Raw genomic sequence first — 22,239 nt, 5'->3', positions numbered from 1 at the left:
ACATATAAAATTGACAATATCTGATGACAATTGCTTATGTTTATTGCTACATATTCTTTTTGACTAAATTTTTTTATTATGTTGAAAGTCTAGAAACTAGAAATGATTTATTTATTTATTATCTCATTTAATTTTTTGACTATTCATTACTACTATGTTTATTAAAGATTCCTTGAGAAGTTCACATCAAAATTTATAAAAAAAAGAAGATTCCTTTAGAAGTATTGCAATCATTTAATTGCTGTTACTGTAAATTTACTACGAACCAAGGTCTTTTACCGTCAAGCACGAAAACCAAAAGAAGCGTATCCAATACACCGCTTCCCTCGATTACCAAATAAAAGCACCACTTCAAAATTCATTTCGTGGTATCGCGCGCCAAAATTGTTTCCTAAAAACCACCCACTTCCATACATCAATTAAAATCAATAAAAACCCTAATTACGAAAACCTTACCCCCAATTTATCTACACTGTTCTTCCCTCTCTCGCTCTCTCTCTCACTCTCACAGTCTCACATATTAACATTAACATTAACATCCAAGAAAAGGAACAAGAAGAAAAGAAGAAGAAAAATGTTTTATTCTCAAACATTTTTAGCCCGAAAAGGACCACTCTCAACAGTTTGGATCGCTGCTCATCTTCAACACAGACTCAAGAAATCTCAGTACACTTCCACTGACATTCCCTCCACTGTTCGTAAGTACCCAATTTTTATTTATTTATTTATTTTTTATATTAAAGGTGTAAAGTTTGTATTTTTATCGACATCCTATCTTGGTTTTTTGTCAGTCGTTGAGATTTTGATTCTTTGAGGGAAATTTATTCGTTCAACTGGTTTTTGGTTTTTCATAAAAGAAATTAATTTTTCACAAAAAAATAATATTTTTCTTGGTTGAAAAAAATGAACAACTCTGAGAGTGTTGGTTCTCCTTGTGGGCTGTGGGGTGTTCATGACAATTAACAACCTTGGCAATTATTGAAGTTAGTAATTCCCGAATGTGTATTTTATTTATTGAATGCTTTTGATTTTATTTTCTTTGGTTACATTCAAGTTAGTAAGGCCTATTGACATTGTTTTTATTGTTATTATCTCTGTCTGTAGCACTGACACCTCTAGTCAAAGACATGTCCTGGTGTCTGACCCCAACACGACATTGACACCTTGAATATATTCAATTGATTCATTTGTGAAATTATTATTGGTGTTGACGTGTAAGTGTGATGTTCGGTATCTGTGTTTGTATCGATGCTTCATACATTGTTATTCATTCTATTGCTGTTGTTGTTTTCATATTTTCTTATTTTTATTGTTGTTATTCATTCTACTGGGTTTTAATTTTCCATTAAAAAATTTAATTTTTCTCTTATAAAAAACAGAACAACTTTGAGTGTGTTGGTTCCTCTTGTGGTGTTGTGGTGGTATACGACAATTGACAACTTTGGAATTCATTTTTAAGTTAGGAATTCCTGAATTTTGTTAATTTTGATTCTATGGTTGCATGCTAGTTTTTTTATTATTATTCAAAGCTTACATTAAGATGGTTTTCATCGTGTTTAAATTGTATAAAGGTTCTGCTCTCCACAATATGTATTGACATTGTTTATTTTTACTGCTGATATTGTTTTTATTAATTTTTGAATGTGTCTTTCAGAACATATAATGGACCCTGGAGTTCCCATTGCATTGAGAATGTCAGCTCACCTGCTATTAGGTGTTGTCCGTATATATTCAAAAAAAGTTGATTATCTTCTTACCGATTGCAATGCTGTTCGAACTGTTTTGTACAAAGTATTTGCTTCTGTATCAAATAATACTTTACCTGAGGACGCAAGACAGGCACCTATTAATTCTATAACTATGCCAGCCACTTTTGACCTTGATGCACTTAACTTGGGTGATGAAATAGATTATAACAGGTAGAGTATCATTTATTCTTTATGTTTTAATAGCATAATGAAATCTGTATAGAATATAGAATATAGAATTGACTTACAATTAATCATGCGTCTTAGGTATGAAGATGTTCACACGAGGAGTCAAGAAGAGATTACTCTAGAAGGTGATACGAGTGCATTTTTTTAGTTTTGGTGTTTTGAAGTAATTATTTAAAGTTAAAATGATTTTAACGCTTCTTAATGTGCAGATCGGACTCCTATTGTAATGGATAATTATGTGACCATATGTTTTGATGAGGTGAATGTTTTTTCCTTCCCATCACCTATGTAGAACTTCTGCTTTTAATTTGAATAATGATTTTCAAGAATTAAGAATTCATTTCAGCTACTTATTTTCTTGTATTTAGGATATGGCAGTTAATTCTTCAAACACACAATTGCCACCGGATAATGAGGCAAGACCAATGGAGGAAGAGTAAGCTTTGCTGGTTTTGGTGTTGAGTTGCATTTTTATTTTTTATTTCTGTTTTTACCTTATGAACCAATAGAGTAATACATTGTTTGTCCTTGTAGCATTATTCACCAATCTCCGTCGACAGATGTAGTGGGTGTTCAAGATGGTGGTCCAAGTTTCCATAGAGAGTCACATACTCCCGATCATACTTTTGATCACCTACATGCTTTCAGTGACTTTGGCGATACGAATCATCCGTTAGCAACACATGCCATGCCAGTGGAAGGTCTTCGTGATGCCTCCATAGATAATGATACTATTGGAAATCCTCCAGACCTTGGGTTTAATGATACTGAACCAAATATTGGTCTCAATCAAACTATGAATGAAAAAGATCAAATTCTTGAAACGATTGATGAGATACGTCCTGAACCCACACCAACTCAACAAGCTGGACCATCAACTCCAGTTGCTTCTCAAGATGGTGCCTCAGATGCACAAGTTTGTGGAGGTTAGTGCTTACCTTTCTCTTGCATTTACATATGAATCCTAGAATAACATACTAGTTTTTCTCACTCAATTTTAGGTCAAGCTTTTCAGTCAACTTTAATGCATAGTTCTGCCAATTTTGGGGTCATTCCTAGCCCTCTGTTGGAACAGGAGCAACAACAAGAAAGAGAAAGAGAGCAACCGCAAGGAAGAGGAAGGAAGAGAAAACAATTCTTCGATAATCCCATAGTGTTAACAAATAGGTAATTTTTTAGTTATTTTGGTTTTGATTTTGATTCAGCTGCTTCTTTGTACTTAGTGCAACTTAGTTATTTGAAGAAATTTACAAATTTATGGTTTTCTCAATGCTATCAATTGGGGATTGTGGAAAATAGCGGTTTGTTCAAATTATGTTATGCTATAGTGCCGCAATAGCGGTTATTTAACAACACTTTGTACAAAATAATGTATCGCAGCGATTCGTTCTAATTCCGCTATGCTATAGCACTATAGCGCTATAGCAACTATTTGACAACATTGGGTTTTCTCATGTTCCCTGCTATAATGTTGGGATGTTTTTGTAGATTCATGAGGGAAAGTCTTAATAATACTCGCAATATACTACGTCAAAGAAGGGATGTTCCTTCCTCTGCTTTCGGTACATGGAAATTGAACAACAGTCGATTAAAGGAGCAGATTTTTTACCAACCTATATTTCCAGGTAGGTTGTTCTTTATTGTTCAATTGACAGATATTTTGGTACTTACCACATTTATGAAGTTATCAATTGAATCTTTTGGCTTCATATTCAGGGTTATGCCAGGATCTATTAAACATACACAATAGGGAATATATATGTTCAAAACCCCACTTGGTCATCTCCGAGGAAGAACGAATGGAAGATCACATCGATGTTGATATTTGCGGTGCTCCTCCAATTAACCAAATCGCGGAAGAGGCAACTGCTACTGCAACTGATAATAATGTTCCGACATCTAGTGTGGATATTGATATTGAAATTGAACACCTTCGTTCCGTTGCTGATGCTCCTCATCCCACTATTCCAGATCAAAGTATAGATATTGAACCCATTATTGAAGGTATTAGCAAGAGCCCTGTTAAAGGATATGTTGCGACTCCTAGTTCCGTTCCTGAGATGGTGCCCATACCTCATATTGCAACATCAGCTGGTGTTCATATACGGGAAATGGAAACCCCCAGCACATACCGAGATGACAATGACACATATCGTGATGTTGATGATATTCTTCAGAACTATGGCCTTACAGATACTTATCAATTGATCAATTCTCCAGAAAAAGAAGTAAGTTTAAAGGTTTCATACAGTCTCACAAGTCAAATCACATATTTTACTTTCAGCACAACATTTATTTTGGTTAGCATGTTAAGTCTGCGCTGAGAAATTCGTAAGTGATAATAGTTATATTTGCATCTTTTTGCTCCTTTATGATTGGTAATGCACATGACTCTTGTTATTTGTTAGTCTTCATTTCGTTTTGTTGTTTAATGAATATTGTTGTGCGACAAGTTCTGTTCATACTTTCTAACCAGCAGTGTGCAACCCTGTGTATGGTTTTGGTTTTTGATTGAATTGAAGCTTTACTTGTAATCAAATATCTTAAAATAGTTGAATTGAAGCATTATTTAATCTAATATATCTTATCAACCTTGTCATTGTAGGAGCTTTGGTTTTTGGAAGAAGAGAACAACACACCATCCAGTACGTTCCATTTTCATTTCATTTTTGATTTGATTTGTGACATTATTTTACTTGTTGTGCTACTTGTATTATTATGTCATACTGAGATAATATTAGACAGCAAATTTTTTGGTGTTTACAAAAGTGATATTATAGTTGACATGAATTTCTTAATGACAGGTTCACAGAGAGGTTCACAGAGTACAAGTAAAAGTATTAGCACATTGTCTGGGAGGACTAGGTACTTACCCATTTATTAGTATTGTATAATAATATATTTATTCTCGTTCAAGTAGTTTTTATTATGTACATTAAATCATTTTAGTGAAATACTTGGGAAAATCTTTTTAAAATAAAACAGATGGTGGACTGTTGATTTAAATCAATTTTACACAGACAATAAGAACCATTGATTTTGTCATCTCACCACACAATTGTAACTGTCATGATAAAGTAAACTATACAATCATTGGCCCGTGTTAGCCGTCAATGTTAAACTCTTTACACTGGCAGTGTATGACCATTAAACTTCAACTTTTAACACCCTAACTTCAAGATTTTATGAAGCAACAGAGATTGCTAAGCTGATAGCTGTAAAACACTTGAGTTAACTAGTTATCCCTTGATGAACAATTTTTTTCTGTGTGTTTTTAATTGTTTAATAGACAAACCTATGGTGAGGAATCCTGAAAGAATTCTTAGTAAAACCACCATACTTACCAATCCATTATTTTCTTAGTAAAAGCTGTAGGACAAATCTAAATTGGTTCATCATATATTAGTTGTATATGTTAGTTTTATTAAAATACTTCTCGAGTATCTGAATATGACCTATATGTTTCACTTGTTTAATTACAGGGGTGTAGCCCAATTTTTAAAAGATTATTCTCCATGTACCCCAATTTCGGAGGTTCCAGCCGAAGATTTCAGCTTGAACAAGATTTTGGAAGGAAAAACTAGAAAGATTGCCGCTCGGATGTTCTTTGAAGTATTGGTGAGTTTCCTAACATTTTCATCTTTTGAAATGAACTTCGATCATGTCCAAAGTATAAGAATATTTGTTGGTATGTCAGAAATATGGTTTAAAATGTCAATATTGGAGTGAGTATTGAAATGATTTCATATTTGAAAAGTTTGAAGGATTCTGGTATCTGTTATCAGCATGATTATTTCTTTGAGCCATGCCCTTGACAGATATTTTCTCAAATATTTTCTAGAAAAAACATGTAGTTAAAGTTATGTATAAATATATTTGTATGTGAGTTCTATAGTGGACCACCATCATAAATGGTCCACCGACCGTGGATAAGTATTTAAAAATTATCGGAAATTCTAACAACAGTCGCCAATATTCTTCAAAAGTAATAGTTCATGTCTCTCATCATCTTTATGGATATAACGATGACTTGATTGGTATTGATTCCATACATATTTGTTTTCTCTTATTTTATTGAACCGATATCATTTAAGTCATTATTCTAGTCATGAAAATGAAGTTGGTAATTAACGTCTACTTCTAAGATATGACGTATGTGGTCGATAAAGTTGTAAACATTTTTCAAGTATGATTCATGTACACCTTGGTTATGGTTACATCAAACGTAAGCATTCTTGTGAAAAATTGATAATATTTTGTTTTTGAAGCAACTTTATGTGCATTGCAGGTGTTAAAGACTCGGGGATTTATTGATGTACAGCAAGAGAATCCTTATGATGATATCAGCCTCAAGGTGACAAAAGCACTTTCAAATGGTAAACAATGATATTTTTCCTAGTTTATCTGTGGAGTGCCTGATGTACATAGGCAATCTAGCTGTCAATTTTAATTATGTTTTCAATTTACCGATTCTTTAGCAAAAAAACTCAGTTAGATGATTCTTAGATTTTGAGACTTCTAGTAGAAACTAGTTTTCATTTGGCATAATGAAGTATGTATATTTTTCATTAGAGTAAATTATAGGTTTAAATCCTTCAAGTCTTTCTTCATTACAAGTTACAACTCCTAATTTAAATTATAGGTTTATCCCTCATGTTCTGAAAACATTATTTTGGTGAATCAAATGAGCAAAGAAAGGATAAAAAATATGTGGGTAAATTATTTTCAACAAAATTCTCGAATATTGAATGTTCATAAAAATATTAGACTCTAACATGACAATGAAAATGTTATCCAATATGCACCTAATCATTCTGTTCTTTGAAAATTCAACAACAGGGTTATTACCAGTTTTATACGTTGTACATTAGAATGAATATTGGTATGTAAACCGTTTAACCGGTGCTAGAATTATATTTGATTAATTTTGTAATTTACATTTGATTATTAAATAACAAAAAATTATAAGAATAATTGGCTGTGTAACAAAAGAATAAAAGCAATGAAAATAATTGAAAAGTTTGTAGTAAAATGAGAGTGATTGTTTGTATACATTTTATTTTATTTCAAACATTCAATAATTATAGAATATATATTTTAAAAGCATTGATTTGATATATATTTCTAAGCATTGAGTTTTATATGATCATTATTTTTATTTTTGTTTTACTTTTTTTACTATTATTTTTTTATTTATAAATTGAATAAATTGTTAGGTGCTCACACAATAGACCTTAGAAGAATGAAAGTTAAAAAAAAAATTCTAAACCACTACTCCAATATTAAATCTCTTCTACAAATCCGTTAATTTACACATAAGATGTCACATATATTAATATTATTTGCATAATTTAAACTCACTCAATTTACAAAATCACATAAAGCTTCCCCATCCTCATCAAACAACAGTTTTAATTGTTGTTTGTACAATCACATTATCTATTTATCTTATTTGTTTTCTCCTCTGCAAAATAAACATCTTTTCACTCATAGACGAAGAGTTGGAAAAAAGATCTAATCAATTGGCCCTTTATATCTTTCCTTTTTTTTTTCTTCACAGTATAACAAATAAAAGAAGATGCATTTTTTTTTTTAAATTTCAGAAAAATATTGTTGAATTGGTTTTCTTTTCTCGTGTATTGTGTTTTACAAAAGCAAACAAAATCTTTCTTTGTGTGATTATGAAAAAGAGAAAATAGGAGCTAAAAAGTGTTTAATAGTGTTGTTGATGCTGATGATTGTTTTTTTTTTTTTTTTAAATTCAAAAGACATACTTGAGGAAGAAGATAGTAGAAAAAAAATGATAAATTCTTCAAGTTTTACCTCATTTTAGCCCCTAAAAGAGTGAGTTAAAATCACGTGAAAATATTGAGCCACGTGACATTTTATGTGTAAATTAACACATTTGTAGAAATGATTTAACGTCAGAGATTATTTTGATTACGGAAGTAGTGGTTCAAAGATTTATTTTTAATTTTCATTCTTCCAAAGACTATTGTGAGAGCCTCTAACACTTTTAACACTTTCAAAGAGGAAAGTGAGTGTTTACTCTATTTTAAAATGAGTATCTTTTAAGATTAATTTATATAAACAAATATTTTCTTTTGTATTAGAGGAATATAGTACTACTAATAAGACAAAATTGAACACATATTTTATATTATTTTAAAAATGTTTAACGTGTTACTAATATCTGTGGATGTTAATATTATGAAGCTTTCCACGTTAACATTAGAATGTCGTTTCCTGGGGAAGCGACCACCTGAAGAACAAAATTTTGAAACTAAATAGAATGTCGTTTCCTGGGGAAGCGACCACCTGAAGAACAAAATTTTGAAACTAAATAGAAGGTCGTTTCCTGGGGAAGCGACCTCTAACTGAGTATATTTTTGTTGTTGATATATTTTAATATTTGTTTATTATTACAGTTATTAATTTAATTATTTAAAAAATAAAAATACCAATAATAAATTAAAATAAAATACATTAATAAATGTTATATTTTAATTATTATTATTATAATAAATTATTATTATACTTATAATTAAAAATTATTATAATTAAAATGATTAAATAAAAATGATTAAATTATATTATAAATTTCAAAAATAAATAAATTAAATGATAATAAAAATTAAATAATAATAACAATTAAATGAAAAGAAATTTATATTAGTAAGATGAAAATTAAACAAAATACATTAAATTAACGATAAAAAAAACCAGAATAACGAGAACGAAATGTTGGCATAGAAATAACTTTTGTTATTAGTATTTTGGCATGAAAATCTGCACAACAAGTCAACAACTAGGCATGCAATATAGGATCACGAGTATAGAAGCACCCTCTCTATATTATACTCTTTAAATAATGTATGTTGTTTTAGGTAATAGTATGAATCAGGAAATAATATTAATTTGTAATTATATTTGTCAGATTTCCAAAAATAAGTTAGATAAATCAGGATTTGATTTGATCTCTTTAATTTGTAATTATGAGATGTAAATGTTGTAACGATTAATTATATGGAGAAATATCAAAGCAAAAGGGCATCAAACCCTAATTCATGACATGGTATCAACAGGTTCCATCAAACCTGTGAGCTTTTGGTTTCATCTGCGCGATTCCTGATTGTATTTCACAATTTTTCAGTGTTGAGATTGTGCATTGTGGTTATTTCTTTTCATTTAATTGTTATTATTATTTAATTTTTATTACCATTTTTTTAAAATTTATAATATAATTTAATCATCTTTATTTAATTATTTTAATTTTAATTCAGTAGGAGGTCGTTCCCTGGGGAAGTGACCACCTGAAGAACAAAACTTTGAAACTCAATAGAAGGTCTGGGAAAGTGACCTCTAACTGAGTATATTTTTGTTGTTGATATATTTTAATATTTGTTTATTATTAGAGTTATTAATTATTTAAAAATTAAAAATACCAATAATAAATTAAAATAAAATACATTAATAAATTTTATATTTTAATTATTATTATTATAATAATAATAATTAAATAAAAAGAAATTTATATTAGTAACATAAAAATTAAACAAAATACATTAAATTAACGATAAAAAAATTACAATAACGAGAAAGAAATGTTGGCATGGAAATAACTTTTGTTATTAGTATTTTGGCATGAAAATCTGTACAACAAGTCAACAACTAGGCATGCAATATAGGATCATAGTCAACAACTTTCGTCTCTGAAGGATTGCTCAAATAATGATTTCTTTTGATATTTGTTTATGAAGAAAATTTGAGATATAGTTCTTGAGAACTAAAAATTTAAAGCTAAAGCATCCACGAAAAATTGCTCAAATAATGATTTTCTTGATATTTGTTTATTAAGATTATTTGTGATATAGTTTTTGAAGAACTAAAAGTTAAATTAGAGCATCCTTGAAGAACTGCTCAAAGTAATATTTTCAAGTACTTAAATATTTTCATCCTTGAAGAACCATTTATCCATTTTTTAGAAAAAAGTTGAAAATAAATTGGATATAAAGTACATCAAATTGAATATTACAAATTGAATATTTGAAGAGTAGTATTTGAGTAAGTCATGAAGCTTATATAGCAAAGGCGCTTATATGGTTATATGTAGACAAATCACATTTGTTGTGTCCTCCGATGGTCCTAAAGTTACTAGATGTGAATGCAAATCAATTTTAATACTTGAGAAAATGATGAAGAACTAATTGTAGTACCATATTTTAGTCCAATTTGGAGACAATATGAAACCTTGCTAATTGCGCATATTTTGATATATTATTTGTTGTGAATCTATTAACAATACAATTCTTTACCACACAAAGACATTAGAACAAAGTTAAACATATGTTTTGTTATCTTACATATGCAAGTTATATGACTAATCATCGTAATGACATCTTATCATTACATGAAACAAGTTAAGAATACGGTTTTGTTGAGATATGTAATTCTAGAAATACAAGAAACTTGTGGTTTTTCTTCAAAAATGAGGTTACTACAACAATTCAATATGAAGATAATATTGCCTGCACGACTAGTTTGGAGAAAAGTATAATAAAAGAGATATATCAAATTTTTCTACAAAGTCACCGCCAAGTGAAGATTTTGAGTAGGTAGTAACAAAGATTAATTGACATTTACCGTCTCAGATGTAATTGCCTTCATGAGAGAGATAAATAAATGTGTTCTGCACTCTTTTTTCACATCATTGTTTTGTCCCACTGAGTTTTTCTAGTAAGATTTTTAATGAGGCAATTCATGTAGAAATGATGTTTGTTGTTGTTGTTTAGTGATAGCTTAACCCATCAGAAATTAAAATAGTAAATGTTTAACAAACTTTAGTATTTGTTTATGCTCCTTAGGAGCACTTTTATAGTTAGTAGAATAATTATATTAATAAGAATAACTAGCTTTATGCCTTATATGATTTAGGATTTTAGATATAATTAATTTGTATGAGTATAAGTTTGAGTGAGTAGTAACTATTAAAATATTGTTGAGAGTTTAATAGGATGTGCAACCCACTTAGGAGGAGAGATGTGCCTATCAATCTTCCAATAAATGAATTAAAAGGAAATAGAAATTAAAAATAGAAATAAAAATAAAAGTATAGAAATACTAAGTGTAGGAAGCATCATGACAACAGAAGAAGAGGGGAAATGAAATAAAACAAAAAGAGAAAGGAGGAGAGAGTGAGATAGGTAGAAATAAAGAACAAGAAAAAAAAAAAAAAGAGAGAATGGCAAGAGAGAGTGGGAAGGGAAGTGAGATGGAGTGGAAGAAGAAAAAATCTATGGGTGGATGAAGAAGATGAATATGGAAGAGAAAGAGCTAGGGTTTGAATAAGAAAAAGGCGAAAAACTCAAGACAAAACTATGACACTTTCATCTTAAAGCCTCTCTTAGATGTGTTTAGGAATTGAAATTAATTTGAATGTTTGAGTAATGAGTTTACTTATTCACCTTCTCTTGCATGTTAGGATAAATTTATGATTTTGTGGCATGGAAAAATGTTAATGGATTTTAATTTTTGGAAAAATATATTTTATGACTAATTTCTATTTGATTTGATGCTTGCATGTAACTTGAGTATATTAGTTCTGTTCAATTTTGATATAGTAATAAGTATAAGACCATTTGTTTTAAATTCTAATTTATGTATTTTGGTATTGAGTTATGAGGCTTTTTAACCAAGTTATTGATATTTTGAGTTTAATGCCAAAAATATCTTTTTGGTGCCTCGATTAAAATTATTCGTCGATAAATAAATTAGATTAATTACGGTGAATCTTTTGTCGAAGAATAATTTATTTAAGTTACGAAAAATTTAATACCAGACAGTTTTGTTAAAAATATCTCGGGTTGCTGAAAATTTTATCCGTTAATTGAGTTGCGACGAGAGTAGATATTTTTATCAAAATAGTTTGAGACGTGAGTGAAGTGATGTGTGTAAGAGTAGTTAGATATTTGTTGGTTTAGTTTTAATTGTAATATATTTTTGTTGTTGTTGTTGTTGGTGTATTATTATTATTATTATTATTATTATTATTATTATTATTATTATTATTATTATTATTATTATTATTATTATTATTATTATTATTATTATTTTATTACTATTATTATTATTACTATTACTATTATTATTATTATTACTATTATTATTATTACTATTATTATTATTATTATTATTATTATTATTATTAGTATTACTAGTATTATTATTACTAGTATTACTATTATTATTATTATTATTATTATTATTATTATTATTATTATTATAGGTAATATATATATATATATATATATATATGTTGGAAAGGAAAAGGAAGGAGAAAGAAAAGGAAAAAGGAAATAGAGGAAAGAAAACGTTTCCCTCCCTGCTTTCTGCGAGAAGCTCTTTCTTCTTCCTCCAACCTTTAAATTTTTCCTCTATTTCAAAGCTTGCTAAGTAATCCAGCAAAGCCATTTGCTCGGTAGTTTTCCTCCCAACTTCCTTCTTCTTCCCTGATTCGAAAATAAAGGAAACTGGGTTAGAGGTTTTCAAAATCGTCAAACACAAATCTCCGCTTTTCTTCGACTTCTGAGCTTCATTTCGAGAAGTGACAGAAGAGAAAGTTGCTCATCTCCATGCTGCGGTGCTAGTGAGCTAACTTTTGAAGTGACGACGCAAGCATAAATTTTATCGGAATTAATCGTGGTGCCGTAATCGCTTGTTAAAGCTACCGTTAAGGTAAGAGCTCCTTCCAAATTTTTAGCTTGAATTGATCAAATTTAATGTAAATTGTGGATTAAATTTGATGTGTGGTGGTGGAAAATGGAGTTAATTCAATTTATGTGCGGATTGAATTTGGAGATGTGATTTACGTGTGTTTGTGGAAATAGAAATTGGTGTGAATAAATAGGTTTGAGTATGCTCTAGGTTGTATTTGAAAATCATTAGTGTTAAATGAGTATTAAAAATGGAGAATCTTTTAATAGCTGCATTTACTTAATGGTTGTAGTGAAAAGTGTCAGAGTATGCTCATGCATTTCATGTGATTTGTTGGTTCATCTTATCCTTACAGGGATTATCGCATCGTGCTGATCTGTGAGAGATTGCACTCTAGAATGTGTTGATATGTGAGCGATTGCAGTCTAGAAAACAATGTAAGACCTGTGATTGACGACACTTAGTAAATCGTGCGGGCCTGTGATGGGTGGCACACTGATAATTAGTACAAGGCCTGTGATAGGCAGTACAATTATGATTTACGCCCATTCGAGGAGGGTTTTGGTTGAAATTCCGTAATCATGCATTTTAGCATATACGCATTGCATTAGGGTGCTTGGCACACGAGTCATGTTTGATATACTGTGATGATTGTATATATATACTCAGTTGTTGTTGTGATTGTGTCGTAATTGGTAAGTGTATTCGAATACAAGGATACTGTATTTTAATACGACAGTGCAGTTTTGTTAAAAACTTCATTTTTAAACTTTGATTATGCATGTTTGGCATATGAAAACCCTTTCAAAGAGTGTGCTAGGTTGAAAGGTTATTTTGTGCATTTAAAATTTAAATGCTATGTGATATTTGTTAATTTCGGTTGGTGACCTTTACAATTATTGCGGAAATTTGGGCTTTGCCTTCACATAAGAACCAGAATCATCCTTGTGACACCCTAAACTCCAAAATAATATATAATAATTTATATCATATTTCTTTAAAAATCTATTTCGAATAAAGTAAAAATATTTATTTTTAATTTAGGATATCACGTTTCTCAAAAATAAAATAAAACACTTTAAACTTAATTTTTTTCATTAAAATAGTGCAATCTAGATGAGTTCGATTTAAGTTAATTATTTGGTTTAATTCTAAAAACTAACTAGTACTTCTAAGGTTTTCATACAAAAATTTGTTTCAAATTAAATAAGAAAATACAAATTACAACCATTATTCCCGATATCACCTATTAGAGCGGGATTCCTCCCAAACTTGAACTTGAAGACTCATTAACCTGTAACAATTGCGATTTCGCAAACGCAGAACCAATTCAGTCAAACACAAACAACGAAGGAGGTGAGTTTTGAAATCGTGTTAATAGTATAATATAAATAAGAAGAACACGCAAACAATCATAATAGAATCGTATCATCTCAAGAAAATATCACATTAAAAAGACAAAATCATTCAAGGAAAATTAATAAATTTCACTATAACATCAAATTGTCTAAGAGAAATTATCACCACACACGATACATATTAATCACAACAAAACAATCACAATAAAATGAAATACTATGCATGAGCTTGGACTCTACTTCACAATGTGGTACCATTCTAACTCTGAAGTACTTGGTTAGGAGGCTTGATACTATGCCACCATCCTGGTGGACGGACAATTCAAATTGGCCCTGTCTTCATAGATCCCCTCTACTCAACCCGAGACACATATACACGACAATCAAGGTAAACGTGTGTTGCGTGGTAGCTCCCGACATTTGGAGTGCGACCTCCAAGTCACCTAGGAATTCCCCACCCGTATACCTCCAAGGTCTAACAATCTTGCCTTAAGGCCCGACAGTAGACCGCCACGATCAGGCTCATTCAGTTGTACTTCCCCGGAATCACTAGGTTTGTCAGGCCCTACCTATATGATGACAAAATAATCTTCATTTCACAAATTTTCAATATTTATTTTCTCCCCTCGTTAGCTTAGACTACTCTATTAAGAGCATCAACTTTATAAATCATCACTATTTCATTATATATGGGGTACTTCAATATTCTCATCACAATTTTATAACGTCATTAATCATACATAATCATAATCATCGTATAAACTCATCACAATTTTATAACATCACTAATCATACATAATCATAATAATCATATAAACTCATCACAATTTTATAACATCACTATCATCGATAAAAAATTAGCATTATCATCTCGCATACATATATCATACCATGCATCCATATTTTATTATCACATCACATAAATTCGTCTAATCAAACATATGCATCAAATTTATTTGAAATAAAATATCATAATAATATCAAATACCACACATTTAACAAAAATAAATCAATCAATACCTTATAAATATTTCTATTCCATATTTTAATCTCAGTATTTCAATATTTACATATTAATCAATTTATCACTCAAAGGGCTACTGCTGTACGTAGCGAGCCCCTGATGAATCATTGGGAAATACAGTTTTCCCGTTCATCTCACATTATATTATATGCTAAATTACATCGTGGTCCCTTAACTTAATTGCAGGTAACGTTTTAGTCCTTTATCTTTTTTTTTTTCCCGAGTTGGTCCTTTATTTTAATTTTTAGTGACAATTTGATATTTTATGTTTTAAAATTTCAACAATGTTATCCTTTTTTATACAAAAATTCAAAAAAATATCAAAATTTTCAACCAAAACCCATAAAATTAATAATCATCTTCAATATAATGGAAATTTTATCAAATCCATAACTCAAATATTCAAATACACTCATATTTTCATCTTCAACAACATCAAATAAAGAATGAAAATATGAGTTTATTTCAAGATTTAAGTTATGAATTTGATTAAATTTGTATTTTATTGAAGATGATAATGAATTTTACGGGTTTTGTTTGAAAAATTTGATGATTTTTTTGAATTTTTGTAAAAAAAAGGACAACATTATTGATATTTTAAAACATAAACTATCAAATTGTCACTTAAATTTGAAATAAATGACCAACTCGGGGAAAAAAAATATAAAGGATTAAAACATTACCTGAAATTAAGTTAAGGGACCGCAGATGTAATTTAGTCTATATTATATTCATGAATTCAAACGATCTCTCATCTCTTACCTTATTTCGATGGTTTCACACACGAATATGATTACACAAGCAAACATCCTTTGTTTTTTGACTCTTTGTCCTTCAATCGATCTAACTCAACAGTTTATGGGTAAACGCCAAAAATAGATTATGAAAAGACACTTTAAAAATTTATTTCAAAATTCGGTAAAGGAAACTTACGATATATCATAAAACAAATCAGTGGGTAAAATATTCATTTTTCACACGATCGTTTTGATGTTGGTTTCACTCAAATCGGACTTACGGTGAAGAAGAACGGTTCAAACTAATGAATTTTATAAATGGAGAAGTCGGGTATTTTAGAGAGAAATTTGGATGGTTAAAAATCTGAGGAAGTATGTTTATTTGACTACCTAAATGAATAAAATGACATACTGAAATTTGGACGAGAACGGAGAAACTTTTTCAGAACAATTATCGATCGTCGGTGTCAAACTATAGGTTGTTGTTGTGTTTCTCTTTGGTTTTACGGCTGCCGTCCAACTCCCTTCCTTTTTTGTTTGTTTGTTTGTTTTATTTTATTAACAATTAAGGTTCACACATGGGTCAAACCCATTGTTATCCTTTTAGATTTTACTAGTTTTATTTTATTTATTTATTTTAAAACACAATTTCATTAATAAAACATTATTAATACTTCAAAACTAATAATTTATAAATAAAAATAATTAATCTTTTAAAATACATTAAAAACCAAAACTCTCATATTCAAAATAACCTCTATAACAATACTTATTTTTCCAAATACTCAAATTAAGATATTACCATCATTAGAGAATAATCAAAATTCTAAAATAAATAAATATAACACTTTATATTAATTACTAAATCTTAATAAATATATATAAAATCACAATATCATAACAAGTATATAAAAATAAAGGAAATCAAACATAATATCACTACTATCTCAAGATAATTATTTATAAAAAAACATATGTAAAAATAGAAAATAGTTATAAATAATTGAAATATAACTACGTGCATACTTAACATCAGTCAAGAACTCATAAAATTATTACATTAATTGGGTACACGTATATACACGTAAAATCGCATAAAATCTTTTTCTTTAAAATATATGTATTACACTAAAATACTATTATTATTTTTTTAAATATATCAAATAATAAAATATAATTTTTATTATTTATATCGCTCATGTAATCTAATATTTATAAAACTAGCACATCTTAGAAATCACCTATATAACAAAAATTTGTCAGAAAATTTATCATCATATATTCTAAAATAATTTTAATATTAAATTTATTATTTAAAATCGTACTTAACTAATAAAATAGTTTATTATAAAATTTAGGGTGTTACAATTTTCTCCTTGTTAAAGAATTTCGTCCTCGAAATTTACGTTGAGTGAACTAATATCTAACTTACCACCTTCAAGATTCAAACTTAGTTTATAAACATATTTAAGAAATTCAATCTCCAATTAAGCACATCATGTAAAAATCAACTAACATAGCATGATAGACTAACATGACAAAATAGATCAATTAACACATATATTTATCATTCAATTATGAAATAAAATACCATAGAGTTACTCACTATAATTTACATATAAAAAATAACATATAGATTTATTAATAATAATGTAGTTCATTTAGTTTGGTTAAATGAAACACATTCTAAGTAAGTTGTCAATTTCAACTATTTCTTTCAAACCAAATATTACTAGTTTTACTCCTTAAAATAAAGTCTAAATCCTATCACCAATCATTCAACAAATTTAACTTAGGTCTAACAAAGAGTGTAATTTTTTAAAATATTAAACACATCTAACAACTTAATAACATTATAATAGATTTACAGTCAATTACTCTATAAAAACATGCTCTATATATAATCAAAGAGAAAGAAAAAAAAAACTAATAATAGAGATACTATTTCCCAATAACATATATTTAATAATAAAATTCATTCAATTGATATAGGCAATTAACATATTTTTTAACTATTTAAAAATAAAATTAAAAGGTTCTTCTAACAAAATAATGAGTTATCGTTGTCTCTTTTATTGACGATGAGTCATCGGGGTAGCTAGTCCCTCATACTCATGTAGTCAACTACTTAAGGAACTATAACTGGAGTCATTCAAATTCAAATATGGATAATTAAAAGTATCTTTAAAATGGTTCAGGAGTGCGAAGGCGACACCACAACTCCTACTCCTTACTTTAAGTTAAAAACGTACTTAATTACACATTTACAATAATTTCTTTGTAATTTACAACTAGTTACAACAACAAAAGAAATGACACTAACATCAATATATAATCAATAATTCGATTGACGAAATATAGAACTGTTCCACTTTTAAATGCTCTCGACAACTCTAACTCTATACACTAATTCGAAAAAATTAGAACACTTGAAACACAAACAATTTCATATTTAAATAATCATATACATGCATATAACTAATTCAGAAATTGACATCATGATGTAGAATATCCTCGTACCAATCCAATATTTACAAATTGATCACAAATAAATTATTAATTAACCTTTCTTTTAATCAATCTTTATCATTTAACAAAGATTGAAACAAAGATTTTTCAATTAGTAGATATAGTATGCAACTATTTTTACTCCAAGTTAATATAACAATCATAAAATTAAAATAAATCTCGTAGTACATAAATTATTTTAGTGGTTAATCAATACTCTAAAATTTGATTTCAAACACTTAAATTATTTTAAAAGGATCACTAATCTTTTAATACCATAAAATAATTTTTCTTCATAATTTCAAACTTTTCCTTGGATTACTTCTTTGTAAATCTTACGATTTTTTTTTAAAATACTTTTAAAATCAATAAGATTACTTAAATTTCACCAATATCTTTCCCACCAAAATACCTCTCAAGATATTTAAGCACTCTTAAAATAATTTTTTTAACCAATATTTTAAAATCAAATCAAATCATGTATATAAAATTAGATACAAAATTTTCTAATTCATCAAGACTTCTAAAATAGTTATATTTTTTTTCCTGATTTCTAAAAACTATTTTTACAACAAATCTTCTAGATTATTATTATTTAAAAAAAAAATAGCACATAGTAAAACTTGACGTAAATTATTTTTCTCTTGTGTGACTAATCTAAATTTTAAATAAAATCATCACAAATATATATTTGTATTATTATTTTAAGAATCAACACAACTCCAACACAATCTGATTCTCTAAAATAAGACAACAATAATTCACTCATAAAATATTTCCTTTTATAAATAAATTAAATTTAATCCCTTCACAATTTTTGTTTCTAAAAGTCTAACTATAAAATTTCAACCAACCTTGAGTATTCAAGAATTACTATTGCTAATAATATGAATTTTATACTATTTCAAAATCATGATGAATGTCCTAAATTGATTTCAAAAGCAATATCAAAATTTTAATCATTTAGATACAACCATCCACATTTTCAAGTGATTTTCACATTTGATAAAATCAAGTTAAATGTCCATATAAAAACTGAATTTTTAAATTTCATAACTATTTTTCAAGACAACATTTTTAATTGACAATAATATCTACAACATTATCTTAAAACTAATAACAATAGTAATGAAGACAATCACAAGTTCTTTTGTTCAGAGATGTCAATTTAAAATCAAAAATAAGGATTTTCTAGTCAAAATTAGAACTTTAAACATGAGAGATATATTTTCTATTCAACTCAAGGTTTAGAAAGAAACATCATTTTTTTTCCCTTCTAAATTGTGTTTCAATAAAATAATAATAATAATAATAATAATAATAATAATAATAATAATAATAATAAATTTTTTTGGTTTTCCTTCTCTTTCTCAAATAGTAGACATTTTATCATGTGACATTTTTTGTACCATTATAAGTCACTATTGAGTTATTAAAATCTAAGACTCTAATATCAAGTTAAACTCTAATGAGTTAATATTATCTAAATAAATAATTTCAAACAAATAGCCTAACACCCTCACGATTCAATATTCACAGCCCCTCTAAACCAACGTAATAACAACACTTTATGATTTTCTTAAAAACAACACATAGTAAAATCAGTAGTATAGAATTATTGTTACTTTATAAACAATAAAAATTCAACTCAATTTAATTTTTTTTTTAAATAATCAAGAGTAATTCAAACAAAAGTTATTTTTTTTTCATTTTACAAAATAAGTCAACTCTAACTCACGTAATTTTTTTTTAAACTTCTAAGTTCTACCACCTCTAATATTCAAGAATAATAATAATTATTATTATTAATATGAGTTTTCTAATATTTCAAAATTACTGCTAACTTTCTAAATTGACTTCATTAGCAAACTCAAAATTTTAATAATCATGTAATGACCCTAAAAACAAAGTCTATCTATCGATAACTAGTATCACATTGATTAAATTCATAACTTCAAACATATAGTAGCCAATCAAAAGAATTATTTTTTTCTAATTGTCCACTGTAACAAAAGAGCAAAAAAATCAAAGTTATAAACACATGTTCAATCAAAAGGTAATTAACTCAATCATGTCAACAATTCAAATTAACTTAAATTTTAAGAAATAATTTCCTATTATATTTAATCACTTAAATAGGAACTTATAATCCACAACACAACACAATTAGAGTAAAAAAATAATAAATAGTTAATTAGTAACTTCAAAAATATGTACAATAATACCAAAGCATACATCACATACACAATAATATAACAGACAAAAAACATGATAGTGAAATTAATTAACACACAAGAAAACCCAATTGACACAACTAACATTTGACTCACATTGAACCGACATTCAACCCACTAGGCCTAATTGGACAAACCAGACTCTGATACCACGAATGTGACACCCTAAACTCCAAAATAATATATAATAATTTATATCATATTTCTATAAAATTTACAGTGGATAAATAAAAATCTATTTCGAAGAAAGTAAAAATTTTATTTTTAATTTAGGATATCACGTTTCTCAAAAATAAAATAAAACACTTTGAACCTAATTTTTTCATTAAAATAGTGCAATCTCGATGAGTTTGATTTAAGTATAATTATTTGGTTTAATTCTAAAAACTAACTAGTACTTCTAAGGTTTTCATATAAAAATTCGTTTCAAATTAAATAAGAACATACAAATTACAACCCTTATTCCCGGTAGCACCTATCAGAGCGGGGTTCCTTCCTAACTTGAACTACAAGACTCATTAACCTGTAACAACTGCGATTTTGCAAACACAGGGCCAAACCAGTCAAACACAAACAACAAAGGAGATGAGTTTTGAAATCGTGTTAATAGTATAATATAAATAAGAAGAACACGCAAACAATCATAATAGAATCGTATCATCTCAAGAAAATATCACATTAAAAAGTCAAAATTACTCAAAGAAAAATCAATAAATTTCACTATAACATCAAATTGTCAAAGAGAAATTATCACCACACACGATACATATTAATCACAACAAAACAATCACAATAAAATGCAATGCTATGCATGAGCTTAGACTCTACTTCACAATGTGGTACCATTCTAACTCTGAAGTACTTGGTTAGGAGGCTTGATACTATGCCACCATCTCGGTGGACGGACAATTCAAATTGGCCATGTCCTCATAGATCCCCTCAACTCAACCTGAGACACATATACGTGATAGTCGAGGTAAATGTGTGTAGCGTGGTAGCTCCCAACATTTGGAGTGCTACATCCAACTCACTTAGGAATTCCCAACCCGTATACCTCCAAGGTCTAATAATCTTGCCTTAAGGCCTGACAACAGACCGCCACGATCAGGCTCATTTAGTTGTACAAATCCGGAATCACTAGGCTTGTCAGGCCCTATCTATATGATGATAAAATAATATTCACTTCACAAATTTTCAATATTTATTTTCTCCCCTCGTTAGCTTAGACTACTCTATTAAGAGCATCATCACTATTTCATCATATATGGGGTACTTCAATATTCTCATCACAATTTTATAACGTCGTTAATCATACATAATCATAATTGTAAGACCCATAATTTTAAAGTACACTTTATGTATTTTATATGTTTTGGATTTTGGCTCGGAGGCTTTTTAGCAAAAGTTAATAATATTATGGAGTTTATAGGATCAAAAAGTAATTTTGACACCGTTTAGAATTACTCGTCGATAAATAAATTTAAATTAAGTGCGGTAAATCCTTTACGGAGAATTTAATGTGTTACGGGTGAAATGGTAATTTAACAAATATCTAGATATTTTGAGATATTTGTTAAGTTATATTTAATATATATATATATATATATATATATATATAAAAGAAAGGAAATTAGAAGGAAGGAAAAGGAAAAGAAAAGGTTATATAAAGGAAAGAAGGAAATAGAAAGGAAGGAAAAACAAAGAAAGGAAAAAGGAAGGAAAGAAAAT

The 22,239-nt window shown here is 28.4% G+C and overlaps 1 protein-coding gene across 1 annotated transcript; it reads left to right on the top strand.

Annotated features, from left to right (window-relative positions):
• The first annotated feature begins 342 nt into the window (after nt 1-342).
• Nucleotides 343-6,539, top strand: LOC101495643 (sister chromatid cohesion 1 protein 3). Its single transcript, XM_004515501.4, has 13 exons — nt 343-698; nt 1,655-1,919; nt 2,016-2,062; nt 2,147-2,196; nt 2,306-2,373; nt 2,472-2,863; nt 2,939-3,104; nt 3,426-3,562; nt 3,654-4,165; nt 4,543-4,582; nt 4,742-4,802; nt 5,420-5,555; nt 6,226-6,539. The coding sequence occupies exons 1-13, from the start codon at nt 575-577 to the stop codon at nt 6,322-6,324; spliced, it is 2,097 nt and encodes a 698-aa protein (XP_004515558.1). The 5' UTR covers nt 343-574; the 3' UTR covers nt 6,325-6,539.
• The last annotated feature ends 15,700 nt before the right edge of the window (nt 6,540-22,239 follow it).

Source organism: Cicer arietinum, chromosome 5 (genome assembly GCF_000331145.2).
Source record: "Cicer arietinum cultivar CDC Frontier isolate Library 1 chromosome 5, Cicar.CDCFrontier_v2.0, whole genome shotgun sequence".
Lineage (NCBI taxonomy): Eukaryota > Viridiplantae > Streptophyta > Magnoliopsida > Fabales > Fabaceae > Cicer > Cicer arietinum.
The sequence above is the reverse complement of the archived record's forward strand: the minus strand, read 5'-3'. Positions and strand labels throughout refer to the sequence as shown.

Bases quoted from the DNA above. Each gene is read 5' to 3' on its own strand.
- LOC101495643 (XM_004515501.4), top strand. From the start codon at position 575: ATGTTTTATTCTCAAACATTTTTAGCCCGAAAAGGACCACTCTCAACA. The intron at 4,166-4,542 runs GTAAGTTTAAAG...TTGTCATTGTAG, and splicing joins TCAATTCTCCAGAAAAAGAA to GAGCTTTGGTTTTTGGAAGA. The intron at 5,556-6,225 runs GTGAGTTTCCTA...TGTGCATTGCAG, and splicing joins GGATGTTCTTTGAAGTATTG to GTGTTAAAGACTCGGGGATT.